General features: G+C 45.8%; 1 protein-coding gene across 2 annotated transcripts in view; it reads left to right on the top strand.

Annotated features, from left to right (window-relative positions):
* Positions 1 to 24912, top strand: part of LOC115075765 (dual specificity tyrosine-phosphorylation-regulated kinase 1B-like) — a 232770-nt gene that overhangs the window by 60075 nt on the left and 147783 nt on the right. The window contains exon 1 of one of the 2 annotated variants that reach the window (XM_029576503.1): positions 2329 to 3693. The exons of the other annotated variant lie outside the window; for it this stretch is intronic. Coding sequence (XP_029432363.1) covers positions 3567 to 3693 — 127 coding nt within the window. The 5' untranslated portion in view covers positions 2329 to 3566. Of the gene's footprint in view, positions 1 to 2328; positions 3694 to 24912 lie in introns of those variants that run through there. 2 annotated transcript variants of the gene reach the window in all.

The raw sequence follows: 24912 nt of genomic DNA, 5'->3' as shown, positions 1-24912 counted from the left end.
TTTTGAATAAAAATTAATTGCAGGTATGTAATTTTATTTATTTGAGGTTTTTTATATACCGAGGTTTAGCAATAAGCCTTCACCCCGGTTTACAATAGAACAATTTGTTACATAGAACAGTCAAAAAGAACAACGAAAGGATACATGGAACGCTATAAGGGAAAAAAACAGAGGTTTATGTGACCTCAAACTAAATGGCTAATAGTCGGTGACTGACTTAAACATTTGAGCAAGGTTGTCAAGAGCAGATTAGCAACTTTGCTAGCATAGCTAGCTCAAATTGGAAACTTTGCTAGCTCGAATTGGAGGCTTTGCTAGCACAAGTTGGAAACTGGGAAAGAACATATGTAATTATGTACAAGATTAAGTGTCGGGCGGGGGGGGGGGGGAGGAACGTATCCCGGGGATGGGGTAAGGAGGGATGGGGGAAAAGGGGGGGGGGGGGGGGGAGGAGCAGTGGGGAGGAAAGGGAAGGAGGGAGCAAAATGAATTCATGGTGTATTTATCTTGTATGGGTGATGTTGAGGATGGTATTAAGGGATTAGCCTACGCCGTCTCTGAACATTTTTGTGAATAACCAGGTTTTCAGTTCTTTTTTGAAGGATTTGCTGTCGGTTATTGTGCTTAAGTATTGTGGTAGGGAGTTCCAGATGTGAGGTCCTGCGATTGAGAAAGCTCTGTTTCTTGTGCACGTGAGCTTAGCCGAAGGCAGTGTTGGTATTTCCAGTAGTAGTTTGTTGGTAGATGTTGTGAGACGTTGAGGTTTGAGTTGGTTTATCATGCTGTAAAGTGAGTTGTTTTCCGTTTTGTGTAAGCTGTTGTGTACTAGAGTAAGGGTTTTGAATTCGATTCTCTGATCGATTGGGAGCCAGTGAAGACTTTTTAGTACGGGGGTGATGTGATCTGTTTTTTTCTTTCCTGTTAGGATTCTGGCAGCGGCATTCTGTAGAGTTTGGAGTGGTTTTAGTGAAGATTTGGGTATCCCTAGTAAGAGCGCGTTGCAGTAGTCGAGGCTGTTGAAGATCAGTGATTGTAGAACTGTCCGGAATTCCTGATGGTGTAGGAGTGGTTTTAGATGTTTCAGGACTTGCAGTTTGTAGAATCCCTCTTTGGTTTTGGTTGCATGGTCTTTTAAAGATTGAGGTCTTTATCAATCCATATTCCGAGGTTCTTTGTATTGTTTTTTATCTTCTCTTTATATGTAATACAGTGTATATGTGAAAGAGAGGTTATAGTTTACCTTCTTAATGCCTAATGCTTTCATTAGGATGGGATTTAAAGAGAGGGGTGCAAATGTGTATACAGTGTCGGTGTGTGTGCACCTTGGTTGCATATAAAAGTCCTCGCTGCAGAGAAAATGAAGTCAGTGTGCACAGCCTAGGGCAGCTAGCTGGGCCTTAGGGATGGCCTTGGATCAAAGAGCTCTTATCCAGCAAATGATTTGTGGGGCCCTTAACCTGACAAGGATGCTTTCGGCATAGCCAGAGATGTTTGGTAATGATTGTGGACCCATTAGTACGGCCTGTACTATTTAATAAGGGGCACTGGAATTCTGCCCGATTTAGTGCGATCGCGCACTACTTGGGCTGAACCGTGTTTGGCATTGATCGGGCAGCTTTTATTTCACGACTTCTTGTATGTATTATGGGTGAAAGTGCTCTCGGTATGGCCGAGCTTCCTAGCGTGAGCCGGCAGCCACTGTGCGGCCGTGCGCGTGCTTCCCGGGGCCGAAGGCGTCACTCTGATTTTTTTTTTTTTATGTGGGCGGAGCGTCCCGGGTCTCCCTCCCAGCGCGCGCTTCCTTTGGCCGAAGGTGTCACTCTGATTTTATGTGGGCGGAGCGTCCCGCGTCTCCCTCCCAGCGCGCGCGCGCGCTTCCTGGGGCCGAAGGCGTCACAGATTTTTTTGTATGTGGGCGGAGCGTCCCGGGTCTCCCTCCCAGCGCGCGCTTCCTTTGGCCGAAGGTGTCACTCTGATTTTATGTGGGCGGAGCGTCCCGAGTCTCTCTCCCAGCGCGCGCTTCCATGGGGCCGAAGGCGTCACTCTGATTTTATGTGGGCGGAGCGTCCTGAGCCTCCCTCCCAGCGCGCGCTTCCTTTGGCCGAAGGTGTCACTCTGATTTTATGTGGGCGGAGCGTCCCGAGTCTCCCTCCCAGCGCGCGCGCGCGCTTCCTGGGGCCGAAGGCGTCACAGATTTTTTTGTAAGTGGGCGGAGCGTCCCGGGTCTCCCTCCCAGCGCGTGCGCGCTTCCTGGGGCCGAAGGCGTCACTGATTTTTTTTGTATGTGGGCGGAGCGTCCCGGGTCTCCCTCCCAGCGCGCGCCTGAGAGCTGTAGCGGAGTCTAGGGTGCGGCTCGCCGTCCGAGAGGCTGAGCTGCGACTGGAAGCAGAGCGGAGCGAAAACGGAGCCCCCCAGATCAAGAACTTACAAGCCCGAAACTGAGAGCAAGGGCTCGATTGGGTGAGGCCGAGAGCTCGGGGCATGAAGCCGTGTTAGGGCCCTGCTTCGGAAGAAGGCAGTGATGGCCCGGAGCTGAAGCCGCACGGTACAAAGAGCTGCAATCTTCCATTCTGGCAGGCCGCGGCTATCAAATAAGAGAGGACCCGTGCAGGACGCGCTTTGTTGCTGCAATCGAAAATGCACCGATGAAGCAGAGTTTCATTGTGAAGGAAGCTGCCTGTCGAGAATACTTGGCATATTTGGATCTTTAGATTACTTCATTGAATCCGAAAGGCGTTTGATGATTGATGTGCAATTCGGAAGGAATACAATGAGTGACTTCACCCTGGGTGACAGTAACATTTAGGAGACTCCCAGCAGTTTTTTAGCTTTTTCTGTTGGCAATTTAACTTCATATTTTCCATATATATATATATAGCGGAAGTTTATACCTTGCTTATTGGCACTTGCTTCAACTATTTTTAGATCCTTGATTACTTTTTACATGATTTTTAAAAGTTGTAGCAGATGTTTTATGCTAACTTACAGCTGGCCCTAAGCCTTCTCTGCCCTCACTCGACCTTCTCCATTGCTTCAGGTCCAAAGTGCTGATTTTTCTTTTTAGGGCATTTTTCTGGGGGAATGCTGGAAGCTGTGAAGACTTTAGCTTTTATTCCTGGCAATTTTAGCCTTTTTTAACTGATGCTTTTAGTTTCTAACTACCTCCTTATCTTGCTTAATGGAAAGCGGCTTTGGACGTTTGGTACCACACAGAGACGGCAGTAAAGGTTTGGTTACTGGTACTAGAGAAAGAAACTTGTTCTATTTATCTTCACATTGTGAATCAGAGTTTTTAGAGCAATTTGCAGAGCTGAGAAGTTCTCAGGTCTGCATTTGGAAGCGCTGTGCACAGAGACTACAGTTTCATCGGAAGGCACCTCAATGCGATGTGTATTTGGAGATTTTCCCTTTAGTTTGATATTTTACACTTTGCCTTCTCTACTGACAGAGCTGCAGCTGTGCTGGCAGCATGCTTATATGAGAGCAGGCAAGTTTGGCAGTGCCACACTGGATTGACAGACCCGCCTTTTTTTTTCTTCATGGAGTTAGTTTGAGAAGACTTTGCAATGGTGATTACTTCCAGTGTTGCAGAGCCTCCTTCCCAGAGAATGCTGGCAGCATTGCAGATGGATTGGCTCAGTGAAGATCCTGGTTGTTACCTGCCAGCCCACTGCAGTAAGAAGACTGCTAGAAGTTAGTAATTTTTACATATCTAATATATAGTTCTTAGAAATGCTTTAACATGATACCACCGGGTTGAGTGCAATTAGTGAAACTTTGCTGTAATAATTTTAATATGCAAAGGTTTTCTGTACAGTGGGACTTTATACCGTTGCATCCTGATTTGTAAAGAAAACTTGCATATGAAGTTGTTTTGTAGTCCGTAGAAACGTGACAGCAGAAGAAGACTGTAGGGCCTATCTATCTTGCGCATCCACCTAACAGCCTTACAATTCCCATCACTTCCTCCGAGATCCCGTGGCTTTATTCAGATACAGTTTTTGCCTCCACCATCCTCTCTGTAAATAAATATTTCCTAAGATTACTCTTGAGCAGCACTTACTTTGTAGACAAAATGGAAGTGGGCCTGTGGGACGGAACAGGATGTGACCTACGTGAGGAGACAGGACCAGGGCTGGAATGAGGACTCTTTTCTTTCTCTTACACACATTCGTGCAAACATACGCCACCTTTCTCCTTATCCCAGTCCCCACCATTGCACAAACTCCAGCCATTTTTCACTTTATAAGCTCCGGTGGGCAAAGGATGGCTGGGGATAGAGGAGAAGGAAGAGCAGAGAGAAGCCCTAGCTCTCTACCCTATTCCTCCTCCTCCTTTCTGCCCTGGGTATACTTGTCCTCCATTTCTGGCCCAACTATGAATCTCTCAGTGGTCTTTCTCCCACACCGAGTGATCCTAATGCTTCCTGCCAAATTTACCTTCTCCAGCAGCTTTTGTCCTCCTCCTCCTTAGCCAGTAAACTACAGGTCTGGTCTTTGAGCCTTGGGGATAGAGCTCACTCTTCTCAGCCTCCTCTGATTGGGGGGGAGAAAGGAAGGGAGTTATATTGTCTGCTCTCCTTACTCATCTCCTATCCCCCTTATTTACTCTTTCCCAACCTCCCACCAGTCACCCCCCCCCCCCCCCCCCACGCTGATCATCTCACTCAGACTCTGTAGTCCCTCCAATACTCTTATCCAAACCTCTCAACAACTTTGGTCCCCTCTCTCATACTCTCCTCCCTACCTCTTGACCACAAAACCCACGGCCCCTCCAATCTGGTCCCTCTCACAATTGCCTTCCCACAGCCGCCTCACTAACTTGCCTTCCCCAACCTTCAATCCACTCACCCCCTTGCCTTTCTCTGCAAGCTCAATCTCCTTTTTCTCCTTATGATCACTAACTCTTCCCCACCCCCACATCCTTTCACTCTTTTGCCATTTCCCCCTCCATCAGTGGTTCACCAAAGGCAGACACAGGTGAGATACAGGAAGCCAGCATGATAAGTAAACCAATAATGAGAGAAATAGTGGGGCTGACAGGCAGTCACACACAGGCCGATACAGTACAGTGTGCGCCGGCGGAGCGCACTGTTATCCCGCGATTGGACGCGCTAGCTTTACCCCTTATTCAGTAAGGGGTCGAAAACTCACGTAGGACGCCCCCCCGAACATGCAAATGCATGTTGATGGCCCTATTAGTTATTCCCGCGCGATTCAGAAAGCAAAATGTGCAGCCAAGCCGCACATTTTACTTTCAGAAATTAGCGTCTACCCAAAGGTCGGCGCTAATTTCTCTGGGCACTGGGAAAGTGCACAGAAAAGCAGTAAAAACTGCTTTTCTGTGCACCCTCCGACTTAATATCATGGCGATATTAAGTCGGAGGTCCTGAAAGTTTAAAAAAAAAAAAAAAAAGTAAAAAATAAATACATTTGAAATCGGCTCACGGGTTGAAAACAGGACGCTCAATTTTGCCGGCGTCCGGTTTCCGAACCCATGGCTGTCAGCGGGTTTCAGAACCGACGCCGGCAAAATTGAGCGTCGCCTGTCAAACCCACTGACAGCCGCCGCTCCTGTCAAAAAAGAGGAGCTAGGGACAACCTTGGTCATCTTCCCAGCCTGGAAAATTGCAAAAAGTCAAGGCCATGTTGCTGCCGTTGTGTAAGGGTAAGCAGCTCCGGCACTCTCTGTTATGTGCTGCTTCCTCCAGAAGCTCTTGGACTAGACATGATCTATGCTGGTAATAGCTCTGCTCCTTTTCTGTAGGGGAGCCAGAACCTATTTATATCTCCAGCTCTACGCTGCTTCCTTGGGTCCCAGAAAAGTGGCAGGTTTCCTGGTGTCCTTGTGCTCCATTGAGTGTCGCTTACTGTGTCTTGTGCTTTGCTCCTTGTTCCTTCTCTCGCTTCTTGCTTTGTCTTCTCTGTGCTCGGTTCCTTACCTTTGCCTTGTTTGTTTGCTAGTCCTTGTCTTCTCTGACTGATCCTCTGTCTTCCTGTTCCCTTTGGCTTGACTCCCTGGTCCTGGTTCTGACTGTGACTTGGATCTCATCTCTGATGCCTGCTGCCTGGATCTGACCGGACCATTCTTGTTAGCTGCCTGCCATGACTCTGGCATGTCTTGGACTCTCATCTTGTTCCTTGTTGTAGGGTCCCGCCAGAATCTAAGGGGGAGGCGACTGGTATTGGGGAAGCTTCAGTCTGGCCTGCCTCCATGTCTGTGCCAGCAGCCGGCATAGGCCCTTGGCTTCACCCATGAGACTGTGGGCTCCTCAGGCCATTATTCCAAATGAGGTGTTACCGAGGACTTATGCAGGGGCAATATCAGCTTCCGCCTATCTCGGTGCAGCCAATTAACCCCATATCTCGCTGGTTTTTTTTCATATTTAGAAGAATTTCACTCCAATGAATCTCTCCTTTGGGCTTTTGCAGCCTAAATGCATTCATTACTCTGCATTTTTAGCCTGAAATCTTAACTGTTAGACCCTAGACCATTCATCGAGCATTACTAGATCCCTCTTAATATTTTTCACACCTTCCTGGTTGTCTATCCCTGTTGGAGATTTTGTAATCAGCAGCAAACCTTTCCTGGCCATCTTTACACGGTCACTCATGAAAATATTGAAAAGAACCAGTCCAGGGATCGATCCCTGAGGCACACAACTATTAATGCCTCTCTTCCTCTGAATAAACTCCAGTTACCTCTACCCTTTGTCACCTCCCACTCAGCCAGTTTCTAACCCCAAAATGCCAAGAAGCAGAGGTAGCACCTTACAGACTAACCAATTTATTGAGGCATGAGCTTTCAAGGGCAGAGTCCAGTACAGAGGTGGGTAAAACATATGGGGATGGGGGAATACAGAAGAGCTGAAAAAATCCTCTAAAATCTCTGAAGACGCATTGTGCTCTCCAAGAAACTACTCAGTCACCTAATCAGCATCCTGTACAACAGACAGTGCCACATCAACAAAGAACTCTCAGACCTGGAACATCACTTAAGGAGAGTGAAAAAATTCACAAAAGTAATACAGAACTCATGCAAAATTTTATTATAGCAGTTTCCTAGATAAATGCAATATATATATATAACCTAAATCTTCCCAATCATACCACATTCATACCTGAAAAACAGGATACACAAAAAAATTCCTCTAAAATACCATAATACAAATATATTTATTAATAACATTCATCAAAGCTTCAGTTTATATCGTATGTCTTCAAAAAGATGTTTTGATTACATATACAATGGCATAAATTCAAACCCTTCTATAACATATCTTGCAGATTATTTTCCAAATATGTCAAGGAAATGTATACCATATCTTACAAATTGTTTTCCAAATGTATCAAGAAAACTTGTATTAAAATAAAAAATCTTCCCTTTCTCCTCTAAAAGTCATCGTGAAAACGATCTTCCTCGTCTTCCCAATACGTTGAAACAACTATATCTTCACTAAAACAGTTTCCCTTTTCTTCTGAATATAGCAATACAACTCTTAACATGGCAAGGGACCCTCGTTTCACCCTGTCAGGCTTCCTCAGGGGGAACATGCAAACCTATAATAAACAAGACCAGCCAGTATAAAATGCCAAGTATCAGAATTGCCACATTAAATTAATCCCTTAAAGGAATAATTACCACAATAGGTCTTTCATAACCATGAAGATACGATCTGACAATTTGACATAAATGAATCCAAAAAAGTGCCGTTATTATTGCCTCCTATGACGCTGTCCAAAACACAAAAGAAAGCTCTTTTAACAAAGGGTCTAATATACAATAATCAATATCCATAACTGCAGTGATTACTTACAATTGTTCGACCAACAACATCTCTTCACCAAAAATGACTAAGCACTGCCTGCCATCCATGGCATTCCAACTCTACAAACGATCTCATGCCCCTATATTCAAATATCCCAGCCAATCAGAGGAAAAATCAGCCATCATCATCATCATCATCATGTGGCGTTCTATCGCTACACGGATGAACCCCTATTCAAGTGTTTTATGTAACATGCTATTGCTGCTTGAATATATCTAACATTCTCCTAGGACAAGCAGGATGGTGATCCTCATGTATGGGTGTCAGTTTCGAGAAGCTTTGACCAGCTCTCTGAGCATGCCTAGCGTGTTACTATCCATGCGTCTATGTGAGGAACCTCTTCAGTCTCTTCCTTTCCACGGGGAAGTTGCCTCATGGTTCGTGGAGCTCTTCTTTTCTTATTTTCTCGAGAGTTTGGGGGCCTTGCACAACATCCGGGGGGGTCGTTTGTGAGACAAATGACCCCCAAAGTGTGTTGAACGTGCCTGGACAAAATGGAGAAGCTCTTCAGCTCTCAAAAATCGGCTTCGGCTTTGATATCCTCGACACCAAAGGACCATGGGGAACCATCCCTGTCCCTTCCCCTGGAAGTCCCGCTCTCCAGTACCCTTAAGGATCGGGGAAAGGGGTATCGATCCTCGGGGGTCCTTGTCATCCTCTGCGCTGGGGAAAGACCGGGCCGAGTGCTGGAAACCCAGGAAGCATAGACACTGGTCACTGTCTCACCACAGTTCTGGGGGCCGGTGCCGCCAGCAAAGCGGCACCGGCCCCCAGAAGCCCCATCTTCTGGTGTCCCTGGTAGCCCAAAGTGTTCCCCACTGGCAACAGTGCTGGGCGCCGTCCTTCCGAGTATGTCCCGGCGATACCTCGTCCCCCCTCCATCAATCCTGACCACCCAGCACTTTCAGGAAGAGCTGAACCACAAGGTGCAGTCAGCGGTGCTCAAAGCGCTACAGAGGGTCGAGCTACCGGTGTCACCGGCCCCCGCCATCGATGCTCGAACCTTCTTAGTGCCCTACCGACGCAACCGGTGCCCAAGAGGCCTTCGATGCCTCCTCGACCACAGATGCCCTCCATCGGAGCGATCCCAGGTCCTCCGAGACCTCGGGGACCAGGCACCCTTGCCTGCGGTTCCCTGGGCTGCTGCCGGTTCCTCCCGGCGTACGGTGGCCAATGCCTCTCTTGACAAAGGTTTTCCATGTTGGGCTCCATCTGATGATGTCACCCACATGTGAGGACTAACATCCTGCTGTCCTAAGAGAACACCTGTTACAGGTAAGCAACTGCGCTTTGTGGTCACCCAATCAAAGAGATTGTTCAGATTCATCTGATAAAATCTATTTCTGGTAAAACAATGTTGCCTTGGATCTTGCAGTAGATTGGATTCCAGAAAGTGCGCTATCCTCTGTTTTTAGCAGCGATTTGATTAATTTGCTCACCACAGAGGTCAAACTAGCCAGCCTCTAGTTATTTTATGAATAGGGACCACCTCCGCCTCTCTCCAGGCCTCTGGAACTACTCATGGCTCTAAAGAAGCATTGCAAGGTCAGCCAGTGGCTGCCAGGACTTTTCCCTCATTGCCCTCAGATGCATCCCATCCTGCCCCATCGCCTTATTTAGCTCTCATTTGCGTCCGATACAGAAAGAAGTGCGGGAGAGCCGGCGAGCGCCCGCTCTCCCGACGCACGCACAGGCCAGTGTCCTGGGCGCGCGTTTCAGTATCGGCCCGCATGCAAAGGAGGCGGCGGCTGTCAGCGGGTTTGACAGCCGACGCTCAATTTTACTGGCGTTGGTTCTCGAATCCGCTGACAGCCACGGGTTTGGAAAATGGACGCAGTCTTCCAACCCGCGGGCAGATTTTTAATTTTTTTTTTTTATTTTTGGGGCCTCCGACTTAATATTGCTATGATATTAAAACGGAGGGTGTACAAGAAAGCAGTTTTTTTTTCTGCTTTTCTGTGCACTTTCCTGGTGCCAGCCGAAATTAAGATGTGCGGCTTGGCTGCACATTTTGCTTTCTGTATCGCGCAGGAATAACTAATAGGGCCATCAGCGTGCATTTGCACGTTGTGGGTGCTATTAGTTTCGAGGGGGGGGGGGAGTTGGCCGTGCGTTTTCGACGCGCTATTAGCCCTTACTGTATAAGAGGTAAAAACAGCGTGTCGAAAACGCGCGTCCGACCGGGGGCTGATTAAACCCCCACAGCATGGCTGAAACTCACTGTGAGCTGTGCAGAGCTGGACCACAAGCCAACGGTTTCAGGGATGGCAGCAGCAGACAGCAAGGTGAGCAGGATTGATGGCTGGCTCAGGTGATTGACGTTGGCAGGCTGGGGATGAAGGGATTTCAGAGGGGACTGCTGGGAACTAGGGTGGCGGGGAGCTGAAATACTGATGCCAGACATGGTTGTGGATTAGCGGGGTGGGGAGTCAACTCCGTTGCATGTACTGGGGTCGGGAGGGGTGCGACAGCATGCAGTTGACAGCATATTTGCAGAAAGATACCACTTTCCAGGATCAACTAAGCAAAATCAGAAATTGGTACCCTCTGTGGCCCATGCTCCACTTAGCACCAGTATCTCCCTGAACTTAAGCTCAGCAGCTTCTCCTTTCCCACCTCCAATCCCCAAGCACAGGTTTGTCCTAAGAGGTACTGAAGTACAGAAAAACCTCTGCACAACCGTCAGACGTTATTAGCCTTCTCCTCTCACCCACTGTCTGCCTGGCAGCAAACTCCCTTCCAGCAAGCTGCTGATCAGAGAAAGAAGACAGAAGAGTTACTGAAGCACCGTGCAAGCCACAGTGAAAGTCTCTTCCTGCTTCCACTCCCCCGGAGACACAGAACAGGCTTTTGCTCCCTGCATGCACCTCCTTCGCTCTGCAGCAGCCATCGTGTTTGGCACCTAAGCAGCGGCTCCTGCCCCGTGAGGAAGGGGATGGAAGAAAGTCTAAACAGATCAGGACTCTTTGTCTTGGAAAAGAGATGACTGAGAAGAGGGTGGAAAGAGTAAATAGGGAACGATTATTTCCCCTTTCAAACATCCATGAAACTAGCACCCGGCAGATTGAAAACAAATCGCAGGAGGTATTTTTCACTCCGCGCACAGTCAAGCATGGTCAAGGCAACTAAGATAGTGGGGTTCAAAGGAAGACTGGACAAGTTGCTGAAGGAAAGTCCATAAATGGTGATTAGCCCTCGGAGTTCAGTTATTGGGCATCTGACCCGAGCTAGCCATTGTGGGAGGCAGAATGCTGAGCTGGATGGACCTTTGTCTGACCCAGCATGGCTTTTCTTATTTTCTCACTATGATTTATTCTCATTTCGTTATTTATATTTATAAATAACATAATCTTCCCTAACACTCAGTGCAACGTACTGCATATAAAAAAAAGTCTCATTTTAAATCAGCACACAAAATACATAATTACCATACATAAAATAGAGAGAGAATATAAATCACGTGGCAGGCAATTTTCAAATTTACTTGGTTTTGGGCTGTCAAGTCTGCACCTCCTTTTTGCCCATGGGGTTAGCTTGGGGGAGGAAGCAGTGCATGTCATTTTTGCATTTTTGAAAATGTAGCTTTGCATTTTCAGATATGGCGTGGCGGAGTAGCTTAATGGTTTGGGCACTGTGCTGCGAACCAGCGTTTAAATCCTGCTGCTGCTTCTTGTGATCTTAGGCGTCATTTTATCCTCCACTGCCTCAGGCTGGTGCAGAAAGGTGCCGTGGGCCGAAGGCTTTTCATTTCAGCGTGCATTTTATGTGCACAAAACCTACTGATGATACAAATAAGTCCATTAAGCAGTGGTCCTCTGATGCAGAGAGACTGCATCTGGCCAGTGTGCCTATTTTAGCGCTGGAAACTTAACCCCTGGTCAAAGCTGGAATTAAGTTTCCAGTGCTATGAAAAAAAAAATTAAAAATAATACAAGAAAAAGGTTACAAAAACAGTCAAACTCTCTGGGTAAGCGCTGGTAGCCACTGCCATTTAACCGGATAAATACTGAATTGTCTTATCTAGCTATCTGGCCTAGTTTGCTGTGGCAGCAGTAGCCTAAGAAACATAAGAACATGCCATACTGGGTCAGACCAAGGGTCCATCAAGCCCAGCATCCTGTTTCCAACAGTGGCCAATCCAGGCCATAAGAATCTGGCAAGTACCCAAAAACTAAGTATATCCCATGTAACCATTGCTAATGGCAGTGGCTATTCTCTAAGTGAAGCCTGTCAGGAATGTCTCCTCCCTTCTGAGTTAAAATGTGTATTCGACCTGTGCCAAGCTCACATTTTAAAGGTTACCGTGTTCTGTTTTGTTTTTTTTAAACTCCCAATGCCTTGGTATAGCATTAACTTACTGCATCAGGAATTAAAAAATTAAAAAAAAAAATCTGGAAGATTACTGCATCGGCCTGTTAGATTGTAAGCATTCTGGGGATAGGGACGTACCTACAGTACCGGAATGTAATCCACGTAGGAGTTCTGAATAAAATAAAATAAAAAAGTGCTGTTTTTCAGGGAAAAAGCATCTGCAGAAAAGCAGATGCAGATCTCTCCTGGTATTTTTTTAATTAAGCAGTTTTCAAAGGGAACCTATGCATGTAATTTCTCTTTGATAACTGGTGCAAAATCTTACCCCTGGGGGAATTCTGCACATAAAATGTAAAATTTTGCAAAGTTCTGCATTCTTTATATTGCTTAAAATAACACAATATACATCACAGTCTTTGAGCAATTTGAAATGCAATCCAGAAAAGTTATTACTCAAAGATGCAGAGTTTCCCTTTCACCTCTCTCTCTCCCTAATCCCCTGGCCAGAAGTTTTTCACTCTGCTCTTTGGCCCCAACTTCCTCACTTTCCACCATCTCTCTCCTCCAGGCTCAACTCCTTCCACTCTATGTCCATCCACCAGCCCTCCACTCCCACAATTTGATGCCTCTCTCATATAGCCCTTCACATAAGCTTCCTCTGGCCCTCTCATGCACCCCCCTCACACAGGTTCCCCCTCTCTCTCTCACACACACACACACAGGCAGGCTCACTCTGTCCCACCCTCACACAGGCTCCCTCTCGTACACACACACACACACACACACACACACACAGGCTCCTTTTGTCTCTCTCTCTCTCTCACACACCCCTTCTGTACCTCTCACACATCCCCCCCTCCCTCTCTCTCGTCATACAGGCTCCCTCAGTCTGGCACCTTCACACAGGCTCCCCCCCTCTCTCTCTCACACCCTCGCAAAGGCTACCTCTCTCACAAACACACACTCACAGGCAGGCTCACTCTGTCCCACTCTCACACACACACAGGCTTCCTCTCGTACACACACACACACACACAGGCTCCTTTTGTCTCTCTCTCTCACACACACCCCTTCTGTACCTCTCACACATCCCTCCCCCTCACAGCTCCCTCTCTCTCGTCATACAGGCTCCCTCAGTCTGGACCCTCACACGGGCTCCCCCTCGCACAGGCTACCTCTCTCACACACACACACAGACACAACCCCACACCCACTTTCACACAGGCTCCCAGTCACACTCAATCATGCACCCTTCCTCATAAACACACACAATCCCTCTCTCTCACACAGGCTCATGAGTTTTCTTGCCACTCACACTAGGCCTTCTCTGCTGCTGGGCTTGCTGATCTTTGCTGTGAGAGTGATGGGCTCCGCTTGCATCCAGCTGACTTTTGCGGCCCTGATCTTCACCGTGAGCGGGACGGGCTCCATTTGCGGCCTGCTGATCTTTGCTGCGAGCAGGATGTACTCTGCTGATTCTGGCTCCCTGTTCTTCACCGTGAGCAGGATGGGCTCCACTTGGTGTCTACAGGGTCTTTCTCCCAAATTTTGCGTGAAAATCGTAAATTCTGCAGAGGAGGGGAATTCCATGCAAATTTTGCACTCCCCCCAGGAGCAAAAAATATGCAGAGAAATGTACCCACAAATTTTTGCGGTACTCTGCTTGGTTTTGAAAAGTGAGTAAATAATGCATGCACCACAATATCATCTTTATTGGAGTAATTTCAAAGCCACTTAAATGCATAAAACTTGATCATATGAGTGTAAGTAGTTTAAAAATAATCTTGGTGAGTATGTGTGTAACTGATTGCACAAGTACTTTATGTGCAGATGTGGTGGGAATTCTGGGAGGTGGAGTTGGGGCGGGAATAGGACTTTCATGCAGATTAATTTTTAAAATTCTGTGCATAACTTGCAGAAACTCTGCACTGCTAGGAGCAGATGTAACTTCCTGTGTGTAACTTCAACTAGGAAGACCTTGTGAGGCTGGAAAATTGGGCATCAAAATGGCAGATGAAATTTAATGTGGACAAGTGCAAGGTGATGCATATAGGGAAAAATAACCCATGCTATAATTACACAATGTTAGGTTCTATATTAGGTGCTACAACCCAAGAAAGAGATCTAGGTGTCATAGTGGATAACACATTGAAGTCGTTGGTTCAGCGTGCTGCAGCAGTCAAAAAAGCAAACAGAATGTTGGGAATTATTAGGGAATGGTGAATAGAACGGAAAATGTCATAATGCCTCTGTATCGCTCCATGGTGAGACCGCACCTTGAATACTGTGTACAATTCTGGTCGCCGCATCTCAAAAAAGATATAATTGCGATGGAGAAGGTACAGAGAAGGGCAACCAAAATGATAAAGGGGATGGAACGGCTCCCTTATGAGGAAAGGCTGAAGAGGTTAGGACTTTTCAGCTTGGAGAAGAGACGACTGAGGGGGGATATGATAGAGGTCTTTAAGATCATGAGCGGTCTAGAACGAGTAGATGTGAATCGGTTATTTACTCTTTCGGATAGTAGAAAGACTAGGGGTCACTCCATGAAGTTAGCATGGGGCACATTTAAAACTAATCGGAGAAAGTTCTTTTTCACTCAACGCACAATTAAGCTCTGGAATTTGTTGCCAGAGGATGTGGTTAGTGCAGTTAGTGTAGCTGTGTTTAAAAAAGGATTGAATAAGTTCTTGGAGGAGAAGTCCATTACCTGCTATTAATTAAGTTGACTTAGATAATAACCACTGCTATTACTAGCAACAGTAGCATGGAATAGACTTAGTGTTTGGGTAATTGCCAGGTTCTTATGGCCTGGATTGGCCACTGTTGGAAACAGGATGCTGGGCTTGATGGACCTTTGGTCTGACCCAGTATGGCATGTTCTTAGGGGATTTTGCTCCTCCATTTTCAAAGACATTTTATATGCCTAACATCGCTTTGAAAATTAGCAGTAAAATCTGCATGCAACAGGTGTAGATTTTACTACAAAAATTACCCTTTCTATGCATATATAGCAAACGTGTTCATCCATAACCTATCACATTCCCAATAAAACTGTGCCTGTATTGCTAGACTAGAAACCCTACTCACAACTCGCTAAACCTTTCTATCAGAGGCTTGCAGGAACACCCATGCTTTCAGATATAAACATGGGGAGCTGTATTTGCTCTCAGTACCCTAGGCATGTGATTCCCAGTTCTGGATGCTGCACATGAAAATGCTTGGGTACCTGCCTTTCTTAATCTTAAGAACATAAGAAAATGATCTAGGCATCATTGTGGATAATATGTTGAAATCCTCTGCTCAGTGTGTGCTGGTGGCCAAGAAAACAAATAGAATTCTAGGAATCATTAGGAAAGGAATGGAGAATAACACAAGAATATCATAGGGCCCTGCTGCTCAATGCTTTGACCGCACCTTGAGTCTTGCGTGCACTTCTGGTCACCACATCTTAAAAAAGACAAAGGTACAGAGAAGGGTTACCAAAATGATAAAGGGGATGGAACAATTCCCCTATGAGAAAAGGTTAAAGAGTTAGGGCTCTTGAATTTGGAGAGGAGACAGCTGAGCTGAGATATGACAGATTATTTAAGCCTTTTATAGACTGTCATTCCAAAAGTAGATCACAATGGTTTACAAAGATAGCAAAGAATTACATTTTAGAAAGATTGTAAATTTCAAAATGCATTAATATAAAAGTATGAAAAGGATATGAGAATAGTGGAATTATCAATTATTACAATGGATAATAATTCCAAGGAAATTATTTAAACAGGAAGTTTAAGAAAGTATACAAGTCAACAAAAATGAATAGTGACATCAGTTTTTTTACAAAGTATATTTGAATAGTTTCAGGTGAGTTCATAGGCTTTTTTTTTTTTTTTTTTTTTTTTAAGAGCCATGTTTTTAGGTCTTTGATTTTCTTTTTTTCTCTTGTTAGTCTTAGTGGATTAGGTAGCGAGAGACCGGCAATAGAAAACAGATGACTTCCGATTTGGGTGAGATGAGCAGTATTGTTGGAGGGTATTGAAAGAATGCCTTTGTTTTGGGATCTTAGCTCTTTTGTTGGATTGTAGAGTTATAAAGAAATTCTGGGAGGAGATGAATCAATATTACTGATGATACTGAAGACAATTGATAATACTTTGTATTAGATTCGGAAGGTTACTGGAAGCCAATGAAGATCTATCGGGATGGGAGTGATAGGGTCACATTTTCTAGTTCCGGTGAGAATTCTAGCAGAGAGGTTTTGGAGTAATTGAAGAGGTTTAATTAAGTTTGAAATAATGAATTGCAATAGTCTAGATTATTGTGCGGAAGTCCTGGAAGATGAGTAAAGGTTTCAGACGGTGAAGCATTCTGAGTTTGGTGTAGCCAGATTTTATTATCTTTGAAATATGTTTTTTCATGTTGAGGTTTTCATCAATTTGAATTCCTAGGTCATGGACTTCACCAGCTTTTGCTAAGTTTAGTATGGAAGGTTTTGGAGATGTATTTTCTTTTCTTGGCCAAATTATTTCGGTTTTGTTAGTGTTGAGTCAATTTCAGTAGAGAGAGCTAATTTTGGATAACTTCTTGTATTTGGTTAGGGTTGCTGCTGTTTTTTCAAAAGGAATGTAAAATTGAATATCGTCAGCATATATAAAGAATTTTATGTTTAAATTTGATAATAGAGTACAAATTGGAAGGAAATAATGTTAAATAAAGTTGCTGATAGGGTTGATCCTTGAGGGACTCCTGTGTCAATTTTAAAGAGGTCTGAGATTTAGTAGCCTAATTTTGACTTGGAAGGATCTTTTTTTTTTTTTTTTTTTTTTTAGGAAGGAAGAGAACCAGTTGTATACTTTTCCACCAGTTCCAATATCATTGATTATAGAAGATCATGTGTACAGTGTCAAATGCTGCTTTTAGGTCAAGAAGAATAAAAGATTCATTATTATCAAAACCTTTTAGAATGTTTTCCGATTAAAGAAATTAGTAATTTTTCTGTTGAACAGTTTTTCCTGAAGCCAAATTGGTTTGGATGTCGGATTTTGTTTTCACCAAGGAAGTTTTCTAATTGGATTAAAGCTGCTTTTTCTAAAAAATGTTTGCAATGAAAGGCAAGTTTGATATAGGTCTGTAATTGTCCCAGTCATCTGTTTTACCAGTTTTGGTTTTGAGGGTAGGTTTAACAATAGCTTGCTTAATTAGATTGGGGACTTTTTCTTGTGATAACAAATATTGTATTGTAAGTGAATCATTATTATTGCTGTAATTAAGGTGTTAACTTTTTTTAGGGTGTTCGCAGGAAATCGGATCAAGAGGATTGGTTGCAGGTTTCATCTTGTTAATTAGCTGGTTAATTTCTATTTTAGAAACAATGTCAAAAGATACCTATCTTAGTTGAATCATATTATTTTCAGGTTTGAAAACCTTTTTGTTAAGTTGGAAATTAGATGTGAGAGTTTTTTTGTAGTAAGAAGTTTGCTTATTCATTGCAAGATTCTTTAATAAACTTTATCTAACTCATGAATTTATGAAGGATCTTTGAACAGGTTTCATACAGTTTCAAAGAGGAGTTTGGACTTGATTGGTTTGCATAATGTTTTTTTTGGTGGTTATTTAGTTCACGGTATTTGAGTTTTGTAGATATTTAGGTGTTCGGTAGATGATTTTTTTTCTCCATTGTTTCTCATATTTTCTAAGAAGCTGTTTCGTCGTGGATCTTCATTGTACTAAGGATTATTTGTTTTTGAATTATATGTATTTGTTTGGATCTTTTTATTTGTTCAGGGCAGAAGTCTTCTGCTGTTTCATTTATTATATTTTGCCAAAGGTCTGGAGGTGAAGAGTTTTCTAAGTCTAGTTCAGATAGTTTGTTTTTGATGTGGTCTACTTTTTTCCTGTATTTGGTTATGAAGTTTTTTTTGAAAATGATAGTTGTGAAGATTGCAAAGTAAATATCAGCTTTAATCAGTTGGTGATCAGACCAAGGAATAGTTTTGTGAGATAATTTTTGCAAATAAAAATAAATGTCAAATTTCATTAAGTCAAGAATGTGACCAGCTTTATGTGTTGGTTTAGTTACAAATTGATTCCAGCTAATAGCTTCTATTGTATGAAGGAAGATTTTGCATGTATTTGTTTTTTGTGAATTGTCAACATGGAGGTTGAAGTCACAAAAATTATAGTTGATTTGGGAAGGATTTAGTAAAGAGTTCAATTAATGATGAGCAGTTTTTTTGAAGAGATCTAGGTGGACTATATATCAGATGCTTAATTTTTGTGATTTAAGTATTGCAACTTCATTAGGAGGATTTATTTTGACTTTATAAAGTTTGAGTTTGTTCTTTTTTGCAAATTAGTAGAAGACCTCTTTTTTTTGATTCTTGGGAAATGAAATAATTCATAATTTGGATTTTCGATTTGGTTTAAGAGAACGTTGTCATGTTCTTTCAGCCATGTTTCTGTAATGCAAAATATGGCGGGGTTAAGTTCTTCTATGAGAACATTTATGAGAGGGATTTATTTTTGGTTAGAGAGTGAACATCGAGTAGAAGAAGTGTAAGAATGAGACCAGAGTAGAATTCATTAAGGTTTTGGTATTTTTAGCTGGATTTATGTGTATTACATACTTTTTTCATTTCTTTTGGATGAGAAATGTTTGTTCTTTTGAGGTCTGAATGTTCTCTTTTTTTTTGTGGATTTTTTAAATCGTAGACGTTTATTTAGTAGATTTGCGTTTGAAGGGTAAGAAATTAGGAAAACTTAATTTTGTTATATAGAGAACAAAATGATAAACTAGGGAGTTGAAGAAAAATTCACTTCAGGCTCACACAGAGGGGCATGCGCCTTTGTCATGCCCCTTCGTGCACGCGCCAGCCGGCACTTCACGGCCGTTTCAATGGGCGGCTCAGGAGGTGGGTGGAAACCTCAACCTCCTGCCCTACCTTGCTGTCATTCCTCTGGCTGGCTGGTTTCAGCAGGGAGAAGGTGCTCTCCACCTCTTCTCCCCAAAGTAGTTCCTCGGGTTTCCTTTTTTTTTTTTTTATTTAAAAGTTTGCTGCTGAGGTCTCTGTTTTTATAGCAATGAGTGGAGCGCAACAGGTAAACGTGAATTGGTTATTTACTCTTTCAAAAAGTACAAAGAATAGGGACATTCAATGAACCTACTAGGTGATATATTTAAGACAAATAGGAGAAAATAATTTTTGTACTAAACGCATAATTTCCTAGCGTGAAGCCAGATGGACTCAGGACCAATGGGTATTGTGCTTTTCTGCTAGCAGATGGGAGATGGAGTCGGATTTCAAAGCTGGTGTCACTCTAGATATACCCCTGCAGTAACCTCAGCTCTTCAGTATCTCTCAGTCTCCTAGCAGATGCAGACACTAACCCACACACTTAGAATAGTGTTAAGAATTACAGAAGAAAAAAATTTACCTTAAGGAAGATCTAGCCCTGCTCTCCTGTGATGATACCTAAGGGTCCCTCCCCCCAGTTGAGAATTCCTGAGGTTGATCTCTGATATCCCTCAGAGGTGTGTGCCTTGGTCCGGTAGCTGGTTCCCGGCGTGGACTTAGCCCCCCAGTGTGGCTGAAAGGCAGCAGGTGCAGAAACGAGCGTGACAGTGAAGGTAATTGTGTGTCGGACAGTCTCCAGCTGCAGGGAGAGAGGGAATTACCTTCATCAGTAAGCGCCGAGATCAGGTAAGAAAAAAATCTTTAAATTCAGGCCTCCAGAATTCGGAGTGCCATTCCGAATCTGTCCCCGGCGAGGTTAGAAGGGAGCACCGATCGGGTTGAGCATCCTTGGTTGGGCTAGGTCCAGATCAGGTGCAAGAGTTCACACACGTGGAGACCCTCGGGGGGGCACCATCTTACACGAGGGGGTCATTGGCGCCATCTTCCCTTCTCAACCGGCGGTACGCACGGTGCAGGCCGGACGGCTGATGCGCCTAACTTGCGTGCATCCAATACAGACGAGAGCATAGCTGCGTGCACAGCAGCATGTACAACTGAGACAAGCACAACTGAGCGCGCCCAGGCACATATCTACACGCACAGCCGTGTTTACAGCTGCACGTGCGCAAACACAGAGACATTGGCACCGGCACCCAAGAAGGCCAGAAGGCACTCTTTGCAAAGCCTGCCACATAAGAGCCGCGCAGCCTGAATTGGAGTCCTGCCTGTGTCAATATTGCGAAGAAGCCCAGGGGGAAACCAAAGCCTGGCCCCTTATTGTCGGGAGATGGTTCCGGAACTACTGACAATAGCTCCCCGGACCTATGCATCTCCGAGATTGCTTCCCCACAGGAGGGCACCTCGGGGGCCCCTACTCTGACTCCCGCTGGGGTTAACATGGACCCAAGGACTTTCTCCTGGTTGGAATTTTTCCAAGGGCTGCAAGCCTTCGTTCAGGCACAATCAGCCCCAGCTGCACCCCAGGCTCAACCCCTGCTGGAAGCACAAGATCCTCCTGACCTGGCTCGGATGCCTCGAGACATGCCTTGCCTAACTAAGAACTTCCCTAACAGGGCCCCAGACACATCAGATGATGAGAGTGACTCCCTAAAAGAAGGAGAAATCCTTCCAGGAATGGAACCATACCGAACCATGCTTCGTTTCTTCCACAAGGATGAATTACCACCCCTTGTCCACGCCGGGAACCAGCTACCGGACCAAGGCACACATCTCTGAGGGATATCGGAGATCAACCTCAGGAATTCTCAACTGGGGGGAGGGACCCTTAGGTATCTCTGAAGTCGCTGGGTATTCCTGGCACGGACCCTATGGCGGAACCAAAGAAAAACACCATTTTGGTGTCCCTTCGAAAGGCCTCATGCTACTTTCTGATGATGGAAGCCATCCAGGAACCGATTGACCTGGAATGGATGCCCCGGAGGCCAGCTTCAAAGGGGGTTGGGCCTTGGAAGCTCTATACCCTCTAGAACCAGCAACCAAGAAATGCCTGCGTTTCCCAAAAGTAGACGCTATGGTCTGTGCCATTTCAAAGCGAACAACGATTCCCATTGAAGGAGGGGCTGCATTGAAGGACACTCAGGACAGGCGATTGGAATCCATCCTTAAGCAGGCCTTCGATGCAACAGCAATGACGCTGCAGATTGCTTCCCTCTGCGCACTGGTGGCACGTTGCTGCTTGCTCCTCTCGTGAGAGGCAAATAACTCTGGAACATGTACAGGTGAGACGATGGAACCTGCAGCAGTCTTCCTCACAGATGCAAGCTCAGACCTGGTGCGCACCTCATCCAGGGGCGTTGCCTCGGTAGTGGCTATGGAATTGGTCTGTGGACGTGACATCTAAAGTGAATCTCACAAGAATGCCTTTTAAAGGATCTCTCTTGTTCGGAAGCGAATTGGAGAAGTTAGCCAGCAAATGGGGCAAATCCCCAGTGCCTCGGCTATCGGAAGATAGGAGTAAAAGATCTCAGCATCCCTCCCCCAGAAGAACCAAGGGCAGAGGGTCGCAGTGCTTTAGACCCTACAGGAACTCACAGTTCCAGGCACCTCGTCCCTCCGGAAGGTCCCAGCCCTTTCGGAACAGACAGATCAAGAGGGGAGCAGGCCCGGGGCATTCTCCAGCCTTGCTTCACAATGAGACTGGGCCGACCTATCCACAGGAAGAGGATATAGGGGTTGACTTACCCTCTTCTACCAAAGATGGGTCGAGATAATGTCAGACAAATAGGTTCTAAACATCATTCGAGAAGGTTACTCTCTGGAGTTCCGCAGCATCCCTCGAGACAAATTTATGATGCCACCCTGCCACTCCCATTCCAAGAGACTGGCAGTAGAAACCACTCTAACTAGACTACTCAGTCTGAAGGCAATAACTCCAGTTCCCATGCCCCAACAAAATACAGGGCACTATTCCATCTATTTTATCGTTCCCAAGAAGGAAGGATCTTGCCGGCCCATCTCGGATCTCAAGAACGTCAACCATCATCTACGGGTTCTACCCTTCCACATGGAAACTCTTCGCTCCGTAATAATGGCAGTACAACTGGGAGATTTTCCAACCTCCCTGGACCTTTCCGAAACCTACCTTCACATCCCAGTCCATCAGGATCACCAGTGCTTCCTGCACTTTGCGATACTGGGTCACCATTACCAGTTCCGAGCACTACCCTTCGGCCTAGCAACCTCTCCCAGAACCTTCACCAAAATAATGGTGGTCGTGGCGGCAATACTGAGGAAGGACGGGATCTTGGTACACCCTTACCTGGACGATTGACTAATCAGGGCAAAATCTTCGGAAGAGAGCCGGCAGGTGACCAGCAGGAACTCGGTTGGGTCACGAACACGGGCAAGAGCAGTCTGCAGCCTTCTCAATCGCTGGAGTGCCTGGGGGCCCGTTTTGACACCAAACAGAACAAAGTTTTCCTCCCTCCCCCGAGGAGAAGGAAACTGATTGAGCAATTATGACGATTGCTGACCAATGCACCCCCCCCCCCCCCCAAGGTATGGGACTATCTTCAAGTCCTTGGCCTCAATGCATCAACCCTGGAAGTCGTCCCTTGGGCAAGGGCCCATATGCGACCGCTCCAGCACTCCTTACTGTAATGATGGAACCCACAGTCCCAGGACTACTCAATTCGCCTCCAACTACCAGCAGATGTACGTTCTCAGCTCCAGTGGTGGCTACAGGAAGACCACCTAAGCAGAGGAGTAAGCCTATCCCCACTGAACTGGATCTTGCTCACCATGGATGCGAGCCTGTGAGGGTGGGGAGCCCAGGGACAATGGAACAAGGAAGAGGCGAAATGGAACATAAACCACCTGGAAACTCGGGCAGGCAGACCAGCATGCCTGCAATTCAGCCACAGACTCAGAGGCAAAGCAATTCGAGTAATGTCAGACAATGCGACAACAGTTGCTTACATCAACTGCCAGGGAGGAACCAAGAGCCAGCAGGTGTCTCTGGAGATAGACCCTCTCATGGCATGAGCAGAGATAAACCTACAAGGGATCTCGGCCTCCCACATCGCAGGAAAAGTCAACGTCTCAGCAGACTTCTTCAGCAGAGAGAGCCTGGACCCGGGAGAATGGACGCTGTCGACCACAGTCTTGCAACTGATAGTAAATCGCTGGGGCCTCGGATTGGCCAAGATGACCATGGTACGCAGACTTGCAAAGACTCCTTGCGGGGAACCCTCTGTGCCTACCTCCACACAGGGACCACCTCCAACAGGGCCAGATTCTCCACGGAAGATCCGTCTCGATTCTCTCTTACGGTCTGGCCCTTGAGAGGACTCGCCTGAAGAAGCGTTTACTCAAAGGCCGTGATTGACACCCTGCACCGAGCACGCAAGTTCTCCACATCCCTGTCTTACATACGGATCTGGAGAGTATTTGAAGCCTGGTGTGAGGACCGCGGGATTTTCCCGCGGACAGCCAAGATTCCCATGATTCTGGAGCTCCTATAGGACGGTATGAAGAAGGGGTTGTCAATCAACTTCCTCAAGGTCCAAGTAGCTGCACTGGCCTGCTTCAGAACAGAAGTGGACGGTATCCAGCTATCAACCCATTCGGACTTGTCCCGCTTCCTGAAAGGGGTTAAACAACTCCGACCACCCCTAAAGTGGCCGGTGCTTCTATGGAATCTCAATCTAGTATTAGACTTCCTAGCTGGGGCTTCCTTCAGACCAACAGGCGGTATGTCTCCAAGCCTCTTAACATTGAAGACTGCATTCCTGGTGGCAATATGTTCAGCTCGTCACATCTCCGAACTGCAGGCTCTATCCTGTCGGGAACCGTTCCTCAGATTCACACCTGGAACCATATAACTGCACACTGTCCCCTCCTTCCTTCCGAAAGTCATTTCCGAGTTTCACTTGAGCCAAACCACCTTGCTACCAGCTCCGGATGAACATAAGGACTCGGAAGACTCTCTCCTTCTTCGCCATCTGAATGTCGGCAGACTCCTGGTGCGATACCTGGAAAGATTGGAATCTGTGCGCAAAACGGATCGCTTGTTCTTCCCAGTGGGAAGAAACAAGGCGAAGCGACCTCGCGGGTGACAATAGCCCGCTGGATCAAAGAAGTAATCAAGGCAGCCTACATAGAGGCAGGAAAACCCTTACCTCTGCAGGTTAAGACTCATTCTACGAGGGCCCAGGCAGAAACCAAGCTGCTGTCTCCTGCCGAGATCTGTCGGGCGGTGACGTGGTCCTCCATACACACCTTCTCCAGGTTTTACTGCCTGGATGTTCAGACCCAGGAAAGACTCAGCCTTCGCAAGGGCAGTATTAAGTGGGCCACGGGCAGCCTCCCGCCCCTTCCGGGAGTAGCTTTTGTACATCCCATTGGTCCTGATTCCATCTGGCTACACACTAGGAAATGGAGAAATTACTTACCTGATAATTTTGTTTTCCTTAATGTAGACAGATGGACTCAGCATCCCGCCCAGGTCTGCCCCGGTAAATAAGAACCTCGGATAACAAACCTCGAGACTAAGCAAATACGGGTAAGCCGCGGCCTACCCCTAGTTCAAGACACCCACAGTTTGTCCAGTGTCTGCGTTAATTGGTTGAGTGCACTGGCGGTCTCCAGTTTGGAAATTAGTTGAACCAGTTCAAGTTTTACTCAAGTTTAATCAAATTATTTAAGCAAAGATATATCCACACCGGCTTTTCGAGGAGAATACTGAAGAGCTGAGGTTACTGCAGGAGTATATCTAGAGTGACGTCAGCTTTTAAATCTGACTCCGTCTCCCATCTGCTAGCAGCAGAGCACAATACCAATTGGTCCTGTATCCATCTGTCTACACTA

Source organism: Rhinatrema bivittatum, chromosome 14, assembly GCF_901001135.1.
Source record: "Rhinatrema bivittatum chromosome 14, aRhiBiv1.1, whole genome shotgun sequence".
In the NCBI taxonomy this organism is placed as follows: domain Eukaryota; kingdom Metazoa; phylum Chordata; class Amphibia; order Gymnophiona; family Rhinatrematidae; genus Rhinatrema; species Rhinatrema bivittatum.
This window is presented reverse-complemented; position numbering and strand designations above follow the sequence as displayed.